The sequence below is a fragment of the Excalfactoria chinensis genome, chromosome 21 (assembly GCF_039878825.1).
Source record: "Excalfactoria chinensis isolate bCotChi1 chromosome 21, bCotChi1.hap2, whole genome shotgun sequence".
In the NCBI taxonomy this organism is placed as follows: domain Eukaryota; kingdom Metazoa; phylum Chordata; class Aves; order Galliformes; family Phasianidae; genus Excalfactoria; species Excalfactoria chinensis.
Window position 1 is genome coordinate 3,215,084 of NC_092845.1, and position 23,818 is coordinate 3,238,901.

The window sequence follows — 23,818 nt, forward strand, 5'->3', positions numbered from 1 at the left end:
GCCACGGAACACCTTTATTTAAAACCGAGGGGACTTTGGGGAACGGAGAAAAGTCCGATGTTTCAAAGGGAAAGGGGGGAAACTTACAGGAAACTGCTCGTCAGTTGGTTTGGTTTTATTTTTTTGGCTCTTCCCACGCTGGATTTCCAAGCAAAGTTCAGGCTTGGGATGACGCCAAAGGGGCGAAGGGAGGTTCTGTTCCCCTCCGTACCGACCCCAAACCTCGGCACGCCGGCAGCACGCGGGGCTGGGGGCAGAGCTGCGGGGCTGCGCAACGCCGCCCTAAGAGCTCCTAAAGGCGGTGTGGGGCGGCGAGGATATCCCCCTCCTCCAGGATGTCCACCTCGTCCTCGGGGTCCTGCAGCAGGAAGGGGCCAGGGGGGCCTTTTCGGGGCTCGGCTGCGGCCGGCTCGGGGAGCTCAGGCTCGGGGGAGCTCTGCTCACGGTTCTCCTCGTGCTTGGGATCGTCCTGGCTTTTCCTCAGCTGTTTTTTGTGTTTCATCCGCCGGTTCTGAAACCAGGTTTTCACCTGGGGGAGAACACGAGGAGAAAAATAATAATAATATAAAAAGAAAGAAAGAAAAACGTATAGCGAAGAGAGGGGAGGCTGCACGGAGCCCTACGGCCCCGTACCTGCGTCTCGGAGAGGCTGAGCGCCGTGGCCAATTCTACCCGCTCTGGCGTAGAGAGATAGCGCTGGATCTCGAAACGCTTCTCCAAACCGGAGAGCTGAGAGTCGGAGAAGACGGTGCGGGCTTTGCGGCGGCGGCAGTGCTTCCCGGGCAGCTCGGCGTGAGCGTGATGCGGGAACAGCGCCGGCACCGGCACTCCTGCGGGGACACACGGTGGGGACCCGGGCTGCGGCCAACCGGAGCCGGGCAGCAACGGCACTGAGTGGCCTTTCCCAGTGCCTTTACCCCACTGGATATATATGAGTTATTTTTTGTATTCTTTATTTTCTCGTTTATTTCCTTTTCGAAGTCGTTTCGCTTCTTTTTATTATTATCCTCTATTTTTTTTAAATTAATTTATAATACCTTTTCGCTTTATTTTTATTTTGCTTTGTTTCTATTCTATTCTCTCTTATTTTTTTCTCTCTGAAAGCCCCCCCAGCCCAGCTCAGCCCATCAGGTGCGGCTCAGCCAAGCTCGGAAAGGGAGCGATCAACCTCCGAGCAATTAAAATCCAACGAATTGCACCTAGGAAAAACGGGGCAGACGGGAGAAAAGCCGAGGGAGGTGCGGGAAGGGGAGAGCGGCCACAAGGACAGAAACTTCGGCCTTCAGAAGAGAAACTTTGGAGGAAGCGGCCCTGGGAAGGGTTCGGGGGGACGGACGGGCGCGGAGAGTCTTCCCCCGTCCCGGAAGGGTCCGGCACGACCCCGGCACTGCTGGTGGAAGTGGAAAAGCGGAGCTCGGTCCCATTCCGGAGCCATAATGCTCTCGGTTTAAATATAAAAAACAGTTCAAAACGAAATAAACGGGCAGAGAGGGAGAGGGAAACCCTGGGGTCTCTGGGCTCAAGATCTCGTCTGGTCGAGATCTCCGATCCCCGCTGATGAAGCCGAGGGCTCGGCGAGGCAGGGAATGCAGCCCCAAAACACAAACCCGCTCCCCGCGGAGCCCCGCACTTACCCGAGGTGGTGAGGAAGTAGGGGTGGTGATGGTGGTGCTCCGGTTTGTGCAGGGCCGGGTGCGGGTGTGGAGCCAGCAGCGTCGGGGCGGGCATCAGGGGGTACCCATAGTCCAAGAGCGGGACGCGGGAGGCCAAGGAGCCGGCGAAGTGCTCGGGGGGCACCTCCCGCAGGGGCTTGGGCTTGTGCAGCAGGATGTCCTCGATGAAGAAGGAGGTGGGTCGGGGCGCGGGGACCGGGTGAACCGGAGAGGTGAAGTTGAGGTTCATCTCGGAGAGCCCCGCGTCGGATTGCGGGGAACGGAGAGAACGGGGATGGGGGCTGGAGGAGAAAGTGCGGCCGGCTGCGCGTCCCGAGCGAGGAGACGGAAAGGGAAATAAGAGGAACGATAAACAAGAGTGATAATAAATACTAAAGCAATATTAACAGTAAGAAGGGACATAAAAAAAACCGATTCCCCCAAGCCGAAGGGATAACGGGGAGAGACGCGAAGCTGCGGGATGCGCGGGGCGATGCGCGGCTTTGAGGTGCGGGGTCGGGAGCGCTCCGAGAGCCAATGGCGAACGGGCGGGTGGGGGCGGCGCGGAGGGGATGCGGAGCCGCTCCGCTTCCGCGTAGCTTCCCCCACCCTCAGCCCCTTCCCCAGCTCGGGGCCGGGAGCCGCTTCCAAAAGGTTTTGTTCTTCGTTTGTCTTTAAACGCCAAAACTTGGGGAGGGGGGATATAATAAATGAGTTGCGCTTTCCCGACCTGTGCCCTTCTCCGCTCTTAACCGGTCCCCACGCACACACCGGGTGCTGTTCTACTTCTTACCCCAGCGGGTTTTGTTCCCATCCATTCCCCACTCCGTGTTCTGCCAACATAACCCCCCCCTCCCTCCCCTCCTCCGCCTCCCCCTCCGGTCTTTCCTCTGTGTTTTTTTTCCCCCCCCCTAATCTGTAACATTCATTTCCCCGGAGTCAATTTGCTAAAATGAGGGTGATACACCACATCATAGCCGAGATAATTTCGCTTCGCATCTCAGAAAATTGCTCTAATTATTGATGTTAAACTCGGGGAAATTAAAAGAAGGCACTTCTCCTTCATCTCCCGATTTTAAGCTCTAATTTGTTGAAATCGAGTTGTCATCACAATTCCAATCACTACCGTTAATAGTAAAAGTGTTCTAATAGAGCCAGAATTCGCGCAACCCATGCTATTAGATAATTAAGAAAGATGTTAGAAAGGCAAGTGCTAATCCTTGGGCACACGGACAGCGTTTCCATCTGATCCAGCAGGTAGAACAAATTAATTACCAGAATCAATTAGTCCTAAAAGTACAGTTCTCCAGGAAGTGTAAGCCACGTCTTCCATATGGATGAGCTGGTAAATGGTAAATAGATGAGGGAAAGGGGAAAAAAAGAGCCTTTAAAAGAACAGAAAAGGAGCTGGTCGGGTGTCAAAGAGGCTGCAAAGAGAAGAGCCCGACTTCTCCAGCGCTGCCGTCTGCGCTCTGCGGCTACAAGGTTGGAAGTGAGCGGGTGCGGAGCTGTGCGCAAGGACGGCACTGCGGGGGTGCGGGCAGCCCCCGGCCCCGACCCGCTTCTTTCCTTAAGAAAACAGCTCTTAGAGTGCCGCGGAAGCGGTTAAAATAGGGATGGATCTCGGTGATCTTAAAGGTCCCTTCCAACCCAAAGCATTCTGCGATTCTATACGGACGCAGCATCGGTTGGTTGCGCTCGGCCAAAGCTCACACACGTGGGGCTGCCGGAGGGTCTGTGTGCTGCCTGCTGCACCTATAGGTGGGATTTCTGCCGTGCAGACAAGCAATACGTGCACCAACCACACACACATTGTGCTATGTGGGCACTGCCCGAGGCACGGTGCTCTCATCACACACTTGTGAGTTATCTGTGCACGTTTATATGCATATACACACACACATATATATAGGAACCTGCAGCAGTGCTGGGAGGGGGCTGAGCTGGAGGCTGCGCTCCTCCCACCACGGAGCTGCCAAGGGGGAAAATAAAACCAAAACTGCTGCAGCATCCCTTCCATTGCCCATCCCCACATCAGGCCCCGCTTTCAGCTGGAAAGTTGAAAATAGAACCAGCTGACAACTTTCTCCCAGGAGCAAATGAGTAAGGAAACAAATTATTAGCAGGGAGGAAAGGGCCACATGGCCAAGTTGTTGGTGCAGGGAGGGCAGCCAGGGGGTGGGTAAGCTGCTTGCCTGCCCATTTCATCAGCTGGGATTGCTTCTCTGCAATGGCTGGGGATTAAAGGTGTGGTACTTGGGCCAGATTTGGTCTCAGATTTAGGCTCCCTATAGGGCTAACTCCAAAACCAAAGGCAGCAATGCTCTGGCTGTGGGAAAGCTCCCCCAGAGAAGGGAACCTCTCTGCGCTGCATTCCCCACCATCCAGGATTTTCTAATTAATTTTGTGACTTTCTATGCCAGATGCATGTGCTGGGCATCTCCCACCCTCAGCAGGTGCTGGTGACAGGGTGGGCTCTTTGCTCCTGTTTTTCCCTTTTTGTTCCATTTTTACAGCAGGGCTTTCCCAGACCAACATCCCCAGCCCTGGGACCAGTCCCACAATCCCAGTTAGTCCTGCTTTGCTCACTGCCTGCTTCCCTTTCTATGGAGGGGGACCAGGATTGCTTCTCAATGCCGCATCTTCGCATCCCCTGCAAGTACCAGGAGGTGTGAGCAGCATCCCAGCCTGCAACCTGAAACAATTCACATCTCCTCCAAAGGCACAGCTCTGTGAGAGCAAACAGCCGTGCTACTCTGGAGCTGGTTTGTTCTTTCTACAACAAGATCAAACTATTTCTGCAGGCTTCAAGAGTTTCATGCCTTTCTAATAGTGACACACACATACTCCCCCCACCACACAGTATACGTATACAAACAGACATGATTTAATATGTTGTACTCAAGGGCTGTGCCTACACAGATGGCAGTTGCCATTATTTGAGCTCTTAAGATCATTTGAAGATGCTGTGGGGAAAGTTTTGCATAGGAAACACACATTTATTTGACCAATGGGATCATGTGAAAGGTTGGTGTAGCAGTGCCAATGTTAGCTTTATTTTGGTAGGCTGCATTAGGGATAAATGTGGTGCAGCTTAAAAATACACACACTTACCTTCCTGATGCTCTTGAAGAGGCAGCGCAGCCTGGGAGCCCGGCCTTTTCATGCCTTTCAAGACAAATCCACTCAAAAAGGAAAGGTTAAATTAAAAACAGACAGCCTTGATATGCTCAAAACGGGAGCCTGGCTGCAGGGAAGAGGTCTGAAGAGCTCAGTTTGAGCAGCCACAGACATAACATGCAGAGGGCTTTGAACACAGAGCGTGGCTTAATGGAGGATGTTCTGTGAGCTGTGCTGCAGGCAAAGCCTCCCCACTCTGAGGGCAAAGCCTCAGGCCTTGGGACAACGTGGCTGCAACCACACAGAGCCCACCTTCATCCCAGCCTGCAGCTCTCCAAACCAACATCATGGTAATTCCAGGGCTGCAGCTCTAGGAAAGCAACACAAGGCTGCTGGTGCAAGGTGACAGCGGTGAAAAGCAGCTGAGGTTTCTATCACCCCCAATAACTCCCAGAAGTGTGGGGATGAGAAAGGAAATGACGCCACTTGTGGGCAGAACTTGTTTTAGACAGTTGTGATTTCCACACGCAGCACCCAGACCCAAATATTCACGCATGGTCTCAGCGGTTCTGTTCCTAAATCCAGTTTTGCCTTCGTGCTGAAAACCCGCCTCGTCTGATAGTCCTGACTAACTCCTCAATGCAGAGTACATGCATCCAAAGAAGGAAAACATTAACACTGACAGACAAGGTCTGAATGCCTGACCCAAAACTGTGGCTCTTACTAAGAGCCTGAATCTGTGCAATCTGTTCAGTGATCTCAAACTCGGATGCAGCTTCAGCTGCGTATCTGCGCTACTCTGAAACACAGCAAGACGGTTCTTTTCTTTCTTCTTTTTGTTGTTTTCTTGTTTCCCCTCCCCTTTCTCTTTTCCTTTCAAGGGTCAGAAATTGGGAGGGAGGCTCGGATGTTTCCCTGGGACCTGCTCTCAATTAGTGTTCTCTTCATTGGGTTACACAGTAATTCTCCCTCGTGTGGCCAACCCATGGGCATCGCTCGCTCCCTCGAGACCAAGGTGATTATTTCATCCAACACCATCTGTCCTTTGGGATCTCAGCTAATCCTTTGCTCTCAAAAAAGAAGTCCATTCCCGACGCTGTTGCCTTTAGCACATTCATGCTCATTCGCCTTCTTTCATTCCAGCTGTTTAACAATCATGGGCACGACGCAACGTTTTCATTCACTCTTTTGCACTGACAATTCAGAACCTCCCCTTGTCTCTCTCATTTCATGGCATATGAACTGTGCACATCCTTGCTTTTACCCTAATCCTCCTTCTCCCTTTCTTCCCCATTCAACCTTTATTTCACTCCTTTGTATTCCTACTGTTCTTCGTGTTTTCTTTCCTACCATTATTTGCCAGACTGTTGCTCCAAGTCCCTCACAAAAACCCCTAATGCTTTTCCTACTCAAAGGAGCAGTTTAAAGATGCAGTCCTGAGCCTGATGCCAGGCTGGTATAAGCCAGGAGTCACAGTGAGAAACAGCACATGGAGCAAAACGATGCAAATACCTGCATTCTTTCCATTTCCACTCTTTGATTTCCAACTGCAAAGCGTCTCCTTCTGAAGTCTTACAAATAAGAAGCACACGAATGGTGCACCTCGAGGTCAGAGGAAGCTATTGGGTCACCCAGCCTGGCACACAGCTCCCGAATCACACACATGAATCTCCTCACCAAACACCACCCCAACAGCTGGTGGGATAAAGACGCTGGTTGTCTAACTCTTAAAACAACGCTTGATCCATCCTGATCTGCAGACAGCAAACACTTGCATGGAAACAGAGTGAACAAGCATCCCCAGCAAGCCTCTCCACTCCTATGCCTTTATATCCTGCCTAGCTCCATTGACAATCTACACACAGCACTAAGCTTTCATAGCCTTCACTTACAAGATCCAGCTCTTCCAAGCAGCAGAGCTTACAGACCACGTAGGACAAGTCTCAGCATGACGGCTTTGTTTTTCCTGCTGGTTGAGCAAAATGCAGACAAAAGCCACATCCTTCACCCCCCCCATCACACTGCGTGTGTAACCAGCACAGCCACAGTCACAAACCCACTCTGCTCCAGCAGATCATTTCACTAAGAGAAAAGAAACCGTTTCGCTTTGCGAGATAATTAAACCTTTTCCTTTCATGTTTGCTCCGACCAGATTGCGAAACTAGTTGGGCCTAGTTTACAAAAAAAAGATAACCTTTTTGATGTGCGGAGGAAGAGATTGGTTCCATTACTTGCATTAGTCAGAGCTGTCCGTGCTGTGGCCTTCAGAATAAAGGGAGAAATGTACTTTAGAGAGATCTGAGTAACACACTTTACTCAAAACATTTTTGTATTATATTGCTTCTTGACTGTTTCAGCTTACTCTGTATCTGTGCACTTTATTTTAAGCACTCCAGAAGTGGATGACAGGTCTGGGGTAGAAAAGATAGAATCCAGACAGTGTCCTGCAAATGCATCTTCAAATAATGCTTTAAAACTGAAAATCACATTTGAAATGGCATTTTCTGCATTTCCAAGGATGAAGTCTTCAAATGGCAATGGATGGAATATAACATTGCCTGACGCTAAAAACGCTTTCCATGTTTGCCAACGTTATTTTCAGCTGCAAATGCTAAAATGCTCCTGATCACCTGGAACAAGAAGTGATGCAGATGGGTGTCCTGTAATGCATAACTTATAGTTAATAGTTGCACTGTTTTTCCGTGCTTCAAAGATGCTTCCTATTTATTTAGCTTGGCAATACTAGATTCAGCTCAGCTCTGCCTCATTCTGGTATTTTAATATGATTTCCTTCTAAAAAGAACGAATTGCAAGTCCCCATCCATGTCTCCTCTCTCAGTCTATTGCAGGAACGTTTTAATAGCTGGCTTCAGTCAGAACAGTTGGACAACCAGCAGCCCTGAATGCAGACTTGTCTAAAATGTCTGAAAACCAGGTGGTGGAATGGAGGAGAGCAGCATTGCTAGCACTGCATGGGCTTCATTCCCTAACCCAAAGGACAGCACTGATCTCAGGGTCTCCTGAATGCTAGCAGTGCTGGAGCATCATCCTCCATCAGCCCTTAAAGCACGCAGGTACTCCTATACGTACCTGTGTACCTATAGGACAAATTTAACCAGGTCCCAGGATCAGTTTTGCTTCTTGCTCATATGCTCATAAGCTAAAGAATCCCATAGACAGGCTGAACATATTCCTGCTAACCCATGGAAAACTGCACAAACTTAGAACCGTGCTACGATAGCTCACATACAGGATGCACGAGTTTGATTTGTTGCATCCATCAGCTTACAGCCGCCTTGGCGAATTAGTTATTATAGAAGGAAAATTAAACCTTAACGTCCAACAGGTCAGGAGCCATAAGCTTGAATGGAGGAAAACAGCATCTCACACAGAACATCCTCAAAGCTAAGGGGGCATTTCAGGAGGTTATAAGCTCGTATGTCCTTCTAACGGGGTCCCAGCTAAGAGGTGTGTGTGTGTACTCCTGTGTGTGCATCTCTGTGCTTTTCAGTCCAACTGAGATCAGCACTTGAGGTTCAAAATAAGTACAAAAAGGAGGATTTTCCAGTTTGTATCCTCTGGCAAATGCAATTTCCCTCCCAACACACATTAAATTCATTTAGCCTAGTGCATTTTTAATAGACATTATTCATCTATTACCTTAATGAGCTTGTGGTGAAAGCATATTGCCTCCCAATTTTAACAAAAGCAGTCTAATATTGCTGCAGCTTTTTCCCCTTTTGCCTTCTAAGGCAGCAGCACGGAGAGGGGAAGAAAAAAAGCTATAGAAACGGATAAGGTTTTTATTCTGTGTCACAACACTACATTAAGAATAAAACCTTCCACTTAAACACTTAAATGAAAACATCGAGAAACTAATTTACCATTTGTAACCACATGATTTAAGTAGGAGCAGCTTTAATTTTCTTCCCATTTTCCTCATATTCAATGTGAGCCCACATTAGATTTCACTGGCTCAAATCACAACACTTAAAGCCACTTTCATTTTCTTTCTGATTAAATAATTGAAATTCCTGTCACTGCCTGCACTTTACTAGCACACAAATTTTATGTGTAAAGATAAATACTCTTTCTTTCTCCCTTCTCTGCCCGTAGGATTTTTTTTCCCCTCCTCCCCAGTTTAATCTTAAAAGCAGGCAAGGTTTACTTTATTGATGGTTCCACAAAATGGATCAGTACTCCATTCACCTATTTCATGGAATTACACCGCTCCCATTAAGTGATTGTTTGGAGAAATTATGGAAAGCCATCTTCTCTAATTTAGCTGCCGTCGTCGTGAGGTTATATTGCCATCCAAGCCGAAAAGGACAGGAGGCCGAGCTACCCGTGTGCCTCCTCTCCTGTACACATCCATTGATGGCAGGAGCCTTGATTTTTATTGTAGTATTTGTTTCAATTAAGGTAACAAGTTTTATTCATGCTCCCTAATCAGACAGCGAGGCTTGGAGGGACCTCCAGCACTGATGGGCCTGGGCTGCTCCTGGCTCTGCTGTTGGGTGGTCACAGCAAGGCTGGCTTCTTCCCTCTGCTTTTCACCTCCAGTGGTGGTGAGGAGCCTCTGGGCCATCCCTTGATGGGCACCTTGGCCCAGATCTGAGCTGTGATGGATCCTGCTGGGCCACGGCCTTGGGTGCTGTGGTTGCTCTGGCTCCGAATGCAGCTTAGTGCAGGAGATTCAATGCATGGTAATGGGTATTGCCTGGAGGTCAGCAAAGTGAACTTGGAGAGACTGGAGCCCCTGGCGTTGGGTCTGCTCACCCACAGCCATTGCAAGGCCATGAGAGATGCTGCACAGGAGCGAGGACTTGTGATGGCAGACAGGACACATAGGCACATATCAGCCTTCCAGGAACAACCTGCTTCCACAACAAACACACATCGTGTTTCCCAGCAAGAACCATTCTACCATTTCATTGCTATGAGTTCTCTCCTTATCCTACACTGATTTTCCCTAGGGGATGCTTACAAAGTATAGAGACCCTTAAAGCATCACATAGGAGAAGCAGCAACCCGGAGTCATGTGGAGCAGGAAGATTTCTCCCTCTTCTGCAGCAGTAAAAACAAGGGCACAGTGTGTTGCCTCTTGCATAAGCTTTGCACTGATATGAAACAACGCAGAACATAGACAGGTATGGCCCTGAAATGGAAACAGACCCTGTGGATGTGTCTGCTGTTACCCAGCACAACGCAAGCTGTTTTTTGCCACCCGCATTTGCAAGCAGGTTAGGTCCAAAAGTTAGAGGCCTCTCTGTGAACAAGGTCAGCCCCAGCTCTTAGTTCTGAAAGGAGAACCGAGAAACAGAAGAAAAACATCTTTGTTATCACCCCTCCTTCTCCCTCCAACTATTCACCCTAGAGGACATTGTTGCCGTATAATAACTGGCCATGTCAGAATCAATTAGGCAACTCATAATAAAGCAGATGCTACTATTGTGAAGATGATGCAGTGAAAGTATGGGGATAGGAAGGTCCTCAGCACAGCCCAGGCTAAGCAGATATGATGCTAATTGAATTCTTGCTGGCAATTTTTCACCCCTAAGTGAACAAGAAAGAGAGGAATCTTCGAGTCTCATCTGTTTAGCTTGCGAACAGGGAAGCGTTTTTGAGCCAGTAAATGAGCAACCTAATCCACAGAGATGCCAGCAGGAGGGGTTTCTTTCACAACAGTACCACCCCAAAACCGTGTGCTGCTAAACCCGCAGCCAGAAACTTGCCAAGTTTCTCTCTTTTTCCTCCCAAAGACTGCAAGGAAGAGGGAAACCCAACCTGGAGCCCCACTGCAGAGATCCCTGAGCCCAGAACAGAGATGCCCAGAGCTTCAGGAGCCAGCTGGCAAGTGGAACCTTCCCAACCCAGAGGTGAAGGTTCCTCAGTGTTAGTGTGGACTGAAACATATATTTCATGGTTAAACCTGCTGGGTGTTAGGGGTTTTTTTGGGCTAACATCCTTGTCATTTAATGCTCCTGACACAAAAGGAGTGATTTCTCCACCTCATAGTTATCAGTGAGCAATTAAGCCTCTTCTAGTAACTCTGTGCTGAGGAGGCCTTTTAAATTAAAATGTTTTCTATATGATTTTGTTAGCTGCTAAATGAAGATAGGGAAAAACAGGCTAATTACAGCTACCCTAATTAAGCTCCTACAATAACCCATAATTACACCATATTTATCACCTTTGTGTCGGACTCCTTAACCTGTTGTGGTTTGTAATCATCATGTCTGCATCGGGGGCTGCAAGCTAACATCTCTTCGGCCTGGCCAGATTATTCATTGAAAGTATGGAAACAAACTCTCTGTTTGTGAAACTGTAATTAGGGTAATTTATGAGGCTACCCTATTAACGGCAAAGCCAGGTTAGGGAGTTGGGCTGGGTGTTAGCACACAAAGTGACTCTAAGTGTACTTTAATCAAGGGACAGTGCAGCGTTAACTCCTTAGCAGTGCCAACAAATGGGCTTTGAGGAGGCAGAGCAGGATCAGACCCAGCCCTGAGGCTGACCCGTTCCTGAAGCAGCTGCACACAAAGCTCCTCCTGCCTCAGTTTCCCCACCTGCCTGGCAGTGCTCTGGGACTGAGGCATTGCCCACAGCAACCAACACAGCCCACCCAGAGGGAAGCAAAAGCTCAGCTTACAGCTGCTCCAGGTCTCCTCTTGCATCCCTTCATCCTTGGGCTGGGATTGAGCATCATGAGTCAGGAAGGGCGCACCCAAGAAAGCCACAAACCCACTGGCATCCTCCAAAGGGACTGGATGGGGTGAGCTGGACACGGGTTCAGCATCTCATCTCACAGCGGGGCTGGTGCCACTTTTCCAACTTTTCCCTTCTGCTTACAGCCTGCCCTGCCTCAAAGCACCGTCACCACTGCGGCTGTGTGTGCTCTGCAGCTGACAACCCGACTTTTCGGCTTCTTTGCTGTGACAAGAGAACAGCAGACAGAAGCAGCCCTTAAGCACACACCGGCCCAGAAGGGATGCTGTGAGCAGGGCAGAGCCGGGCTGGGCTCCCTCTTGTGGCCCCGCAGCGAAAGGTGCAGGGCTGTAGGGCTGTGCTGAGCTCCGGAGTGACTCCGCTTTCACCCCAATGACTCCCCTCAGACAGAGCCTCCTTCCCCCGGGTGAGGCTCCTTTGCTGCCTCAAGCTTCCCAGAGAAGTGGGCTGCGATCTCTGCATCCCTTACCCTGACATTTCTCTTCCTCCTGGGTAATTTCTATGCTCTTTCAGCCTTATTTATGTCACCAAGCTGCGGAGACTTCAGTGGAAGCCAATCAATGCCGCAGTGTTTATGGGTGGTGAAGTTCATCATAAAGAAATGAAACAGCCCCCCAAAACAGAAGGGCATAATCTCTGCACTGAACAACACTGCCTTTGTGGAGGTACCCGGAGGAAGAAAAAGAGAAATGTGTTAAACCTTGTCATTTTGCTGTTGTGAACTAAAGGGCAGCCAGCACTGCCCACGAGGCCATTCAGCGCTGATTTATTGCTTGAGACCACAGAGACAAAATCAAGCCATTCCAACCTTTTAAAAGCTTTCTTGCAGCAAACTAAAAATATCCATTGCTGACAGATGCGGGCTGTCAATAAGGAACTTAAGAACTCAGTATGAAGAGTGGAAAGAGTGCAAAGTCTTGATAAACATCTCAAATTGGGTCTTACTCAGTGGGAAACGAGTAGTTTGTCGTGGTAATTGTAAAGGGCATTTTACATCGAATCAATTAAATGAAAATCTTTTAAAGCCCCTTTTTGAAAAGAGAGACCTTTTAAAGTTAACAGGTGATTTTAATTGGAACCATGGGACTGGCATCACGGGAGGTGGGTTGGGTCTTTTTGTTGAGCTGCTTCTTTTTGGATGCATTCAATACAGGGAAAAATCGATCCACTTCCATCAGCATTTGAACTCCCAGAGTCTTGCAAGTTGAACTGTGAAGCTAAGCAAGAATTACAGTTTGCTCCTGCTTTGCCAGGGGTTTTTCTTGGCTGTTAGATACGCTTCCATCATCGCTCCTTCATTGTGGAAGATGCAGGAGAATTTCTCAAGGCTGCGGTTGCCTTTGGGTAAGTATTCTTAGTCAGAATCACAGCCATTAACTGCTATAGGAGTAGCATGCATTCTTAGAGAGAACTTACCTTGAGAGAAGGTGTCACGCATCCCAGCATTCAATCATTAGCAGTGATTGCAGCATTTTGCTGCTAGGCTCCTTTTCTTCCTGCTTTGCAACCACAAAACCTGCCCTGCAGAGCTGCAAGCAAGAGGCAATGGGCTCTGAGCCCATGGGAGCAGCACCCTGAGCAAAACCTCCTGCAATGGCATCTAAAGAAGCAGTGAATTCCTCCAGCTCTCTTTGCTCTGCAGTTCACACGCTTGAGCTCCACCTGCCCTGCAAAGCTCCAGGTGCCCCAGATGAAGAATTGATCCTTTGGTGGAGTCAGGGAGGCAATCACATCAACCTGTGGGTCCTTTTCCTCACATGTTGTCTGGGAGCTTCAGCCTTAAAGTGCACTTCCCAAAAGTCCAAGGGAAACATCCCATGTATCTGATGGGATCAGGGTGAAGCTTTTAGGTGGGGGGGCGGCGTGAAAGTTGGTCGCATGAAAACTCATATTTAACAAAACCAACCCAGAATCTGTTGGCGCTTCCTCTTGCTGGATCTGAGCAGCTACTGCCCATGGATTTGAGCACAGCTGTTCGTTAACCAGCACTACAAGCTGCCTCTGCAGCTGGGGGGACCTGACACAGAGAGCTCTGCTCCACTTACAGCTCTGCTGGCCCAAGGACGCCAAAGGGAAGGGGTTTGCTCCCAGCTCTGGGGAGAAGCAATGTATCAGAGGAGATACATGGCACTGGGAATACATGGAAGGGCAGAGCAAATGCAGCTTGGGGTGATGTATTGGGCTATCAGCAAGGAAAACGGTGTCTCCTAAAGCAACCCCCCCCAGCAGCACATCCCCACTTCCTCTGTGGAATTGCTGTGCTGCTGCCTGGTGCTGTGTGATTACTGTGCTGGGTGTGAAGTTACAGAGCGGGGACCCAATCGCCAGCTCGGCTGCGGTGCTGCTCCAGCCCTATCTGCAGGGGTGAGCGTTCTGCATTTTCCTTCATGCCTGCAACAATCTCGACAAATAGGCTTTTAAATTAAGCAGTGATTTGGAATATAAGTGAGTGCATTTAAGCCGCTAAGAGACGGAAAGATCCTAATGGCTGAAATATTTGTCATATCACAAATAAACTGGCTGTATCGGGAGCTACTAATATAACTAATTTTTACCAAATCCTTCACTGCTCTGTGATAGAAAATGAGGTCAGCATAGGTTGAGGCAACACAAAATGAGCAGCTGCTAGAAGGCAGCACAGAATACTGATAAAGGACTCTGCAGGAACTGTGTCTGCTGCCCACAGAAAAAAGGAATCTGTTTGTTCAAATTAAGGCATAGCTTTTCCAGAGCTTTTAATGATAGGATGCCAACGAACACAAGCTCTCAATGGATCCGGAATACAAATGCATACCAAGAGCCTCCACACCTCCCTGTCCACATAGAGCAACTTTCCCTTGGCTTTTCCATGCTTTAACCATGAGGGGTGGGCGACTTCTGAGGGCATTTGGGTGTGAGAGGACAGGGCTGTGCCTGCAGCAGTGATGGGATCTCTGAACCAAAGCCCGGAGCTGCCTGTTCTCATTGTTATCTTACAGATAACTGAGGATATCACAGCCAGGAATGGGTTGAGTTTGTCCCATCGTGATGTTAAGGCTGCCTCAAGTGCTTGGGGCCAAGTGGGACGCAGCCACATTCCAGGTACATGAGGAAAACAACATCATTGTACTCACTCTCATTAAAAGAATGTTAGGGAAGGAGAACGTTCCCCTTATGTTACAGACAGTAAATCTGATTAACAGGAGGATTTTGGTTTCCAGAATCGACACAAACCTGAAATGAGTTCCATTCAAGTGAGGGGGAAACTGAGGCACAATTCATCCCCTACTAAGAAGGAGAGTGAGGGTGCTCATGCCCTTCCCCATCAGCAGCACTCTACCACGGTACAGTCAGCTCATAGAGGGGTCCAGGGTGTCCAGCTGTGCTTTGGGGTGATGCTCCTGGTTTACCCACTGCAGCCCCACACTCAGCCCCATCTGCCTGGGTTGTGCAGCAGCCTCTGAGTGTGGCTCTCCTGGGATCGATAGCCAAGAGCCTCGGCAGGGCAATGGGGACCACTTGGGAACATCAGACAATTTAGTTAAAATAAGATCAACATAGATTAACAATAAAACTTAAAGCACGCGGCACTTGCCAAATGGAACGGTAGAAGGGTTCATATTTGATAACCATTAAATGGTTTAATGAAATAATTATAACTCAGACTCCTGAGCCCAGCCACAATCGATACCTATGAGCTCTAAGCAACAGCATGACCCAAGTTCTGCCATTTTCACAGTGCTCCCCAGCAGGCAGAGCGTGCGACTATAAATGCGATTGACGGTAAAGTTGCATTAAAACACCCCCATCAAGGGCAATAATAGATTAAAGGCTACAGAGGCACTGCAGTTGGCTGGTCAATACGCTTTATTTTCTGCATCACCCCCAATTTTGCCACCCTCCCGCATACTATTAGTGTGAGTCGATTTGCTGTCAATGGCCAGCACTGGCAAGAGATGCATTAATGCAGGCTCACAAAAGAAGTGTGCATGGCATTATCACTTCACTCGCTTTCAAATTACAGCCTAATGCTGTCTCCAGGCAGCTTGTGACACGTTAACACTATGTGCGATTTGTTGGTATATCGGGCTAAATATTTCATGTCTGAAGATTTCATCTGAGATTTGATGACAGAAATAAAACTACTGCCCGGTGGGAAATGGTTCTGAATAATAGAATTAGGTGTTGTTGGAAAGTCAGCAGCAAAGGGATGGTGATGGTGAGGTGGGAGAGTGGAGGAAGAGCTGAGAAAGTGCATGGGGAGGAGGAAAGCTGCCAGGAAGGCTGATGGGTGCCCATTTTCTACTAACTAAAGGCAGTGTTATTAATATATCCCAGTGAAGGGGCAGAGATTACCAATCAGATTTGCCTGTGCCTTGCTCCAGACCCCAGGCTGTTTAGTTGCATTTAGTTATGCATTAGTTGCATTTGACTGCACTGGCAAGTTTCTTAAAGCATTTGAGAACTCTGCATACCTTTAGGAAAGCTCTTTCTTCAGCATTTCAGTTCCAGGCAGACAGACTTAGTACTGGGATACTGCTCCTGAAGCCGAAGGCACAACAAGTGGCCATTCCTTTACAGCATCAAAGCAAAGGTGCTCTGGTTTGATACAGACCATCATGGGTGTAATGCAACCTAATTTTGCCTTTGTCAATGAGGCAGCAATCACAGGAGGTGGCTCATTGTGCCATAGGGGAATCACACAAAGTATCTTGGGGGGCTTCTTTGTTCTTAAACTTGTTACAGTGAGTGCAAAAAGCTCATAGGTCGGCCTCTGTTTGTGTTAATGCACTCGGTCTGCCCACACCTTGGTCCAAGTGACCCCAAGTTTCACCCACAGCCCTTTTTCTCTCTCCCTGCCTCTGTTGCTGTTGCACGCTCTTAATAGGGTACGAATGCCCTAAAGAGATGCTGCTGAGGCCTCTTAAATATAAACACTTTTGGGGATTTGGTTTTAAATCCTGGAAAAGGAGGGATTGTCAGAGATTACACAGGCAGATACTGGCCCCTGGTGGCAGGAGCTCAGCAGGACACTGGGGGTAGGCAGGCTGCAGCCTCCCTCACAGCTGATCTGTGTTGGGCCTCTAACAGGGCTATCAGCCTCCTTCACAGCTTGTTCCTAAGGAAAACCCTAATTCGAACCTGAAGTGCACGTAAGACAGCACTGCTGTTGGATCTCAGTTGTTCCCCTGTATTGAGAAAGCGGCTGATCAGGGAAGAGAGGGAAATGTTACTCAAGAACCTGGTTAAAAACATGATCAGCTCTAAAGGGTGCAGCCCTGAACTCTGCAGTTCAAATACGAGGGTGTATACCAGATCTACAGCCTGTAAGTAACATGCTTTCCTATCACAGCATCTATATGACACCCTTACCCTGCTGATCTGACTCATTAGGCAGCACAAACCCACCTCCCACAAACCCACCCACAGCCTGGGCACCTCCAGGGATGGGGCACTACGGCTCTCTGGGCAGCAGTGCCAGGGCCTCACCACCTTCCACCTAACATCTCACCTCTTCTAGTTTAAACCAACTCACCCTTGTCCTGTCGCTACCAGATGCATTGAGGCAGCACATTTCCTGCTCACAAACTCCCCTCAAGCACCACAAGGTTACAAATGTGCTCTCCTCAGCCTTCCCCAAGCCTAACAAGCACAGCTCTCCCTCATTTCCTTATGGAGGTGCTCCACAACACTGCTTCTCTAGATCTGCTCCATACCCGCCTCATGCTGGGGAACCAAGGCTGGAAGTAACCAAAGCCAGATTAGATAAGGCTTTGGGCAACCTGAATCTACTGGTTGGCAACCAGATTGTTCTGCCCAGCCTGACCCTGGGTGCCACCTACCTGGGAATGCTGTGCCAGTGCTTTACTGCCCTGCTGCAGTAATAAAACCACACCTTCCTCTTTAAATCCAGCCTCTTATTTAAATAACTTCCTCTCATCCCATCATTAACAGACCATGCTGGAGTCTGCTGTTACTTTACTCCCCTTTAAGGTACTGAACAGCTGCCATCAGGCACCAATGTACCTGTGCATATATACAAGCTTTGCTTTAGGAGGAACCAATAGTGAGGTACTACAGCCTTTGAAGCTGGAAGTTCAGCTTGTGTTTACTAGCAGATACTCACATGGCAAATCAACTTACCCCTCCCATGATTATTCAATCTCTAATTTACTGTGCAATCAGAAAGCAGTTTCTCTTCAGAAAGCTGACTGGCTGCTTACCTTTGGCCTTTGCTACTAGAACCAGAAGAGGTTACAGCTCAGCTACTACAGGATCACCTGAAGAAACAGGATTGTATGCACTGTTTTAACACATCGGTCCTTACTACATATAAAGAAACCAACAGAGAAACATTGTGATGCCCATTAAATAGTTTTTATTCTTTAAGACATGAATTGCATTTCCACTTGTTTACAGTACTGTAAAGTGCAATGGTATTCACCTCCCCTCCTGTGCACATGTTCAAGTATCTAAAATGCCCAGAAAATTCATTTTATTTATTCATTTTATTAGTTTATTTTTTTTACAGCAGCTCAGTTATGGAGTTTTAATCTGGCAATATACCCAGATGTGCCTACAGGTTTGGGTCCTTCAATCTAACCCCCAGGCAGGGGGTCCTCCAACACTAACTGCTAGTGGAATGCATTGCCCAGCATCTTTAATCCACCTCCTCGATGGTTGGTCCAGAAGAAGCTCCACCAGAGGGAGGAGCTCCACCACCAGGGAAGCCCCCAGGCATTCCTCCAGGCATCCCACCTGCGCTCTGGTACAGCTTGGTGATGATGGGGTTGCACACCTTCTCCAGCTCTTTCTGCTGGTGCTCAAACTCTTCCTTCTCAGCAGTCTGAAAGAGACAAGCGAGCTCAGCATGTGGTGTTGCCACAACTGGGACAGATGCAGCCTTAACATTAACTGGCACTAGATGGGCTTAATTTAGCTCACAGCCTCACAAACAAGGCTGCCCAACAGTTAGGCCTGTACTAGACTAGAATGAAAATGCTGTGCTTGGTTTAATAAAGGTAGCCTATCTATCAAGCAACTATACAAGGTGACACTTGTCTGTTCACCAGCCCCCAATGAGGAGAGGGAAAAGCTCTGTGCTTGCTAACTGTGGTCGCTCAGACATCCAAGGAAGGTACTTGGACCAACACAAGTCTTTCGACTTCTGGTGGAAACTACGAATGGCAAAGGAATCACTTTCATCACTGCAACCAGTAGCAATCCCTCATTCTGAGCCAGCTTTCAACTTGGAAACAATGCTGGAGATTAACACTGACGCAACACAGAACACCATACCTGATTCTTGTCCAGCCAGTTGATGATTTCATTGCATTTGTCCAGGATTTTCTGTTTGTCCTCATCAGAAATCTTGCCCTGGAGCTTCTCATCTTCAACAGTAGCTTTCATGTTGAATGCATAGGACTCCAGGGAGTTCTTAGAAGACACTTTGTCACGTTGCTTCTCATCTTCTGCCTTGTACTTCTCTGCTTCCTGAACCATCCTCTCAATGTCTTCCTTGCTCAGCCGGCCTGCAGAACACAGAACATCTCATGGTACAACTTCCTGGACAACTGTTTTTAGTGGAGTATTAGCAACCTGCTATAGACACACAGGAATGTACCTTTATCTAAATTAACTGGAATATGAATGCAGGACTGATGATTACCAAGTGCCTTTATCTCAAATGACTTCATAGGCCTTGATAAGCCTAGGAATTGCTTCACTAAAAGCCAAGGCTCACATCTAATCAGAGGACATTACCACCCAGCCTTGGTAAAGCTCAAGAAACAAGTTGGACACTCCCGTTTCCTGAAGGGACATCGCCAAGTGTTCCACCCTCAGAACCACATGGTGTTTACCTTTGTCATTTGTTATCGTGATCTTGTTCTCCTTGCCAGTGCTCTTATCCACAGCAGACACATTCAGGATGCCATTGGCATCAATATCAAAGGTTACTTCAATCTGAGGTACACCTCTGGGAGCAGGGGGAATACCGGTCAGCTCAAACTTGCCCAGCAAGTTGTTGTCCTTAGTCATAGCACGTTCTCCTTCATATACCTACAGTAGAAGCAGGGAACAAATGTATCAGCCTTGACTATGCACAGTCATAATGGACTACTATTACACTGAAGTGCCTTGGTCGCTCAGACATCCAAGGAAGGTACTTGGACCAACACACGTCTTTCGACTTCTGGTGGAAACTACGAATGGCAAAGGAATCACTTTCATCACTGCAACCAGATATTCACTAATGGCAACTAATTGCATAAATGTCACCTGCTTAAAACATCAGGAACCAATCACTGACAGATTGCACAATGTGTTATGTGAAGTGCCCTGTCACATCTATCAAGTGTTGCACACCTACCTGAATCAGCACACCAGGCTGGTTGTCAGAGTAAGTAGTGAACGTCTGAGTCTGCTTGGTGGGAATGGTGGTATTGCGCTTGATCAAGACTGTCATGACACCTCCAGCAGTCTCAATACCCAGAGACAGAGGAGTCACATCCAACAGCAGCAGATCCTGGACGTTCTCAGACTTGTCTCCAGACAGAATTGCAGCCTGAACAGCTGTGGAACAAGAACACAACATTAAAAACCTTGTACCAGATGAACCACGTGCTACAACTGCCCCACAGCTCGCTCAGACATCCAAGGAAGGTTTTGGCCATCATTAGTAGACTTCTGGTGGAAACTACGAATGGCTTTGGAATCTGATTCATCATTGCAAGTCCAAATTCTATTGCTTTGAAAAGCACTGCCAACCCAGGTGGGAGAAACCAAAGCAGTGCTAGGGCAGGTCTGAAGCCAGGTCAGACAGCACCCTGCTCACTAAGAAACCCACCCCATTACAGTGTAGAGAACACATTCTGTCAGCTGTTAATTACCTGCACCGTAAGCCACAGCTTCATCAGGATTGATGCTCTTGTTCAGCTCTTTGCCATTGAAGAAGTCTTGCAGCAGTTTCTGAATCTTTGGGATGCGGGTAGAACCCCCAACCAGCACGATGTCATGGATCTGTGACTTGTCCAGCTTGGCATCCCTCAGGGCCTTCTCCACAGGATCCAGGGTGCCACGGAACAGGTCAGCATTCAGCTCTTCAAAGCGAGCTCTCGTGATGGATGTGTAGAAGTCAATACCCTCATAGAGAGAATCGATTTCAATACTGGCTTGTGTGCTCGACGACAGGGTACGCTTTGCACGTTCACATGCAGTACGAAGGCGACGAACTGCTCTCTTGTTCTCACTGATGTCTTTCTTGTGCTTACGCTTGAATTCAGCAATGAAGTGGTTGACCATGCGGTTGTCAAAATCTTCTCCACCCAAGTGAGTATCACCTGCAGTGGATTTCACCTCAAAGATGCCATCTTCAATAGTCAGAATTGACACATCAAAGGTGCCACCTCCAAGGTCAAAAATAAGAACGTTCCTTTCAGCACCAACCTGCAAAGAAACATTCATTTTCCTAATGCAGTTCTGTTTAACTTGGCAGATTCACTAGTTCCACATCAGACAGTTGTCACTGTTTAACATACCTTCTTATCCAGACCATAGGCAATAGCAGCAGCTGTTGGCTCATTGATGATTCGCAGTACATTAAGCCCTGCAATGGTACCAGCATCTTTTGTGGCCTGGCGCTGGGAGTCGTTAAAATAGGCTGGTACAGTGACTACAGCATTAGTTACAGTCTGCAAAAAAGCAAAGAAAAGGATTAAGTTACGGATATTAGATAATTTAACAGCCTAAAGCTATTTATTACACTTAAGACCCGGGCTGTACCTTCCCAAGATACGCTTCTGCAATTTCCTTCATTTTGGTTAGAACCATGGAAGAAATTTCTTCTGGGTAGAAGCTCTTTGTCTCTCCTTTGTATTCCACCTGGACTTTCGGCCTGCCAGCATCGTTCACCACAGTGAAAGGCCAGTGCTTCATATCAGACTGGACAACAGAATCATCAAATCTACGCCCAATCAACCGTTTTGCATCTGGAAAAAAGAATAATTCATGTAAAATCAGATTAATCACAGTACATAAACTTCTAAAAATACTGTAAAAAAGCCTCAAACAGTGGGTTTAATCTGCAAGTACCCCCTTGCATTCTGAGATTCATCTTTTGAAGATGCATATACTGATGTCAATACTATTTCAAAGCAGACAACTGCTAAGCAGTATCTGAGCAGCCAAGCCCAAATCCTGCACACAGCATTAATGTAAGCCCTGCAGCCTTCTTACCAAAGACTGTGTTGGTGGGATTCATTGCAACTTGGTTCTTGGCAGCGTCACCAATCAACCTCTCGGTATCTGTGAAAGCGACGTAGCTTGGCGTGGTCCTGTTCCCCTGGTCATTGGCAATGATTTCCACCTTCCCATGTTGGAACACACCAACACAGGAATAGGTGGTTCCAAGATCGATACCAACAGCTGGTCCCTTCGACATCTTGTCTGGAAAGCAAAAGGAAATCGATGCATCATTTCAGCTGTTCGTTGCAATAAGCTAATAAGTAGAAGCCCTTCAGCAAAAGGAATCGGATCTGTATCTCGCTGCTATGCCCCGCTTGGCCGCTAGTCGCCCCCCGTTGCACAACCCCAACGCAGGCCGCCCCCGGCTCCGCACGGCCGCCATGCTGCTCAGCGCACGTGGCCCCGGACTCCATTTCCCAGCATGCCCCGCTGTAGTCACGTGGTCTCAGCCGCCATCTTGGCCGCGGGGCAACGGATCCGCCGCCCCTGGTGGGCCGAGCTTGGCAGCCGCGGGGCCTGGCGGAGCCCCAAGCTGCCTTTAAAGCGGCACCGAGCACAGGGACGGTCCCCCCACCCCCACAGCAATACGGGACTGCGGCCCTCACGTACCCAATCCCCACCGGGCCCTCCCCACAGCGCAGCCCTTCGGCCCCTTGTTTTCTAAGCTGCCTCAGGAGCGCGGAAAGCGGCGGAGCGCAGCCGCCATTACGTGCAATGGGGATCAGCGAGGAGCCAAGCGATCGGAACTGTGGAGACCCGTGAGCTCACAAGGCCGCGAAGCTAACAGGCTGAAGGCAGCTAACAGCGCGGTAACACCCCCCTCTCAGCTCCCCGATCCCCTCACCCTCCCCCCCGCTGTCCCCATGTGTTCCCCGGGCTGCCCCCCGCCCCACAAGGCAGGCCCCGTTACCTGAGCGGCGCGGACAGCGATGAACGCACACAAAGACTGCCGGCTGGTGGTTAGCTGCTGAATGAGAGCGAGCGGCTCCCGCCCCGGCGCCTTTATATATCCCTGCAGAACCTTCCAGAAGCGCCCGCCCCTTCTCTCAGCTCCAGCCAATCCGCTCGCTCCTTCCTCAGCCCTTCCAGCCAATAGCAGGACACCGGAACACGCACCGTCAATGACGTAGCGGAAAGGGGGCGGGGCCGCCGGCCGGCCGGTATTCTCGAACCTTCATGCGCTTTCCTCTACGTTCCCCCCCCCAACCGCTCCACTCGCCCCCCGCCCGCAACGGAAGAGGGCGGAGCTTCCTGCGGGCGGGAGCCAATGAGAGCCTTCTAACGGCCGCATGCGTGGGCTGGAGGAGTGGGAGGGGGCAGAGAAGGCGCGCGGGGGAGCAAGCGGCAGCCAATGGCTGCAAAGCGCCGCTGGATCGCTTGCTTAATCTGCGCGCGAGAGCCGGGGCCGTGTGCTGCGGCTGTCCAATGGGGTTGCAGCGCTGGCGGCTCGTTTGCAGGGCGCGCGGCTTGCTGAGGGTGGAGGGGAAGGCAAAATGGCGGCGGCGGGCTGGGGGGGGTCGCGGCACCCGAGCATGGAAGGCGGGGTTTGAGAGAAAGCAGCCTCAGCCCTGCGGTAGTGCCGTGCTGCAGGAGCACTAAGAATAGCCCTGATAGCACTTGGGAATTAAACAACGGCATTCCGGTATGCAACCGTGCTGTGCACGGCAGGGGAAGGCAGCCCGGAGCAAAGTGAGTCAGTGCAGGGAGGAGGGCTCCGGCCTGTGAGTCACCGGGTTAGAAATGAACGGCTGTTAGCACACTTGGCTGAAATAGCCCTTTTACAGCGCAGTGGAAAAACGAAGGTCCAATGGGCTGGTTAAAAATAACCCCAGGTTCCTGATGCTGAACAAAAGGAGGCCATTGCACAGCTCCTCTTCATCAGGGTTTGGGATGGCATCAACTCAGGAGCGAGCTGCAAGCATGGCCTTTCCCTATCATCGTATAGGACACACCTATAGGAGACCACTGCTGTCATGGTGGTTTATACTGCCTCCTTATGTTGCAACTTCTCCCAGTTTCAGTAGAGAAGATTGCTGAATGTTGTGTGATTGCTTTGCAAAACAACCCCCCGGGGGGGAAAGAAGGCTGAAAGC

At 49.2% G+C, this 23,818-nt stretch overlaps 2 protein-coding genes and 3 non-coding genes across 5 annotated transcripts; all 5 read right to left on the reverse strand.

Annotated features, from left to right (window-relative positions):
• On the reverse strand, nt 1–2,128 carry BSX (brain specific homeobox). Its single transcript, XM_072355069.1, has 3 exons — nt 1,635–2,128; nt 634–830; nt 1–529 (listed from the first exon to the last, which is right to left on the reverse strand). Exons 1-3 carry the CDS (start codon nt 1,900–1,902, stop codon nt 293–295), a joined length of 702 nt encoding a protein of 233 aa, XP_072211170.1. The 5' UTR covers nt 1,903–2,128; the 3' UTR covers nt 1–292.
• A 15,859-nt stretch (nt 2,129–17,987) lies between these two features.
• On the reverse strand, nt 17,988–22,929 carry HSPA8 (heat shock protein family A (Hsp70) member 8). The gene is made up of 9 exons (XM_072354868.1): nt 22,636–22,929; nt 21,717–21,926; nt 21,264–21,469; nt 21,020–21,172; nt 20,372–20,927; nt 19,852–20,054; nt 19,343–19,541; nt 18,780–19,012; nt 17,988–18,327 (listed from the first exon to the last, which is right to left on the reverse strand). Exons 2-9 carry the CDS (start codon nt 21,919–21,921, stop codon nt 18,142–18,144), a joined length of 1,941 nt encoding a protein of 646 aa, XP_072210969.1. The 5' UTR covers nt 21,922–21,926; nt 22,636–22,929; the 3' UTR covers nt 17,988–18,141.
• Nucleotides 18,598–18,694, reverse strand: LOC140261577 (small nucleolar RNA SNORD14). Its single transcript, XR_011905748.1, has one exon. It is a non-coding gene; the product is annotated as a small nucleolar RNA SNORD14 (small nucleolar RNA).
• LOC140261578 (small nucleolar RNA SNORD14) lies at nt 19,624–19,720 on the reverse strand. The gene has a single exon (XR_011905749.1). It is a non-coding gene; the product is annotated as a small nucleolar RNA SNORD14 (small nucleolar RNA).
• On the reverse strand, nt 20,124–20,214 carry LOC140261576 (small nucleolar RNA SNORD14). Its single transcript, XR_011905747.1, has one exon. It is a non-coding gene; the product is annotated as a small nucleolar RNA SNORD14 (small nucleolar RNA).
• Nucleotides 22,930–23,818: the final 889 nt, after the last annotated feature.

What these genes read in the sequence shown, in the direction of transcription:
- BSX (XM_072355069.1), bottom strand. Translation starts at nt 1,902, where the DNA reads ATGAACCTCAACTTCACCTCTCCGGTTCACCCGGTCCCCGCGCCCCGA. An exon ending in CTACTTCCTCACCACCTCGG is followed by an intron (nt 831 to 1,634) that starts GTAAGTGCGGGG and finishes GTGTCCCCGCAG; the next exon opens with GAGTGCCGGTGCCGGCGCTG. An exon ending in TCAGCCTCTCCGAGACGCAG is followed by an intron (nt 530 to 633) that starts GTACGGGGCCGT and finishes GTTCTCCCCCAG; the next exon opens with GTGAAAACCTGGTTTCAGAA.
- HSPA8 (XM_072354868.1), bottom strand. Translation starts at nt 21,921, where the DNA reads ATGTCGAAGGGACCAGCTGTTGGTATCGATCTTGGAACCACCTATTCC. An exon ending in AGCCTGGTGTGCTGATTCAG is followed by an intron (nt 19,542 to 19,851) that starts GTAGGTGTGCAA and finishes CTTCTACTGTAG; the next exon opens with GTATATGAAGGAGAACGTGC. An exon ending in CACGATAACAAATGACAAAG is followed by an intron (nt 19,013 to 19,342) that starts GTAAACACCATG and finishes TGTGTTCTGCAG; the next exon opens with GCCGGCTGAGCAAGGAAGAC.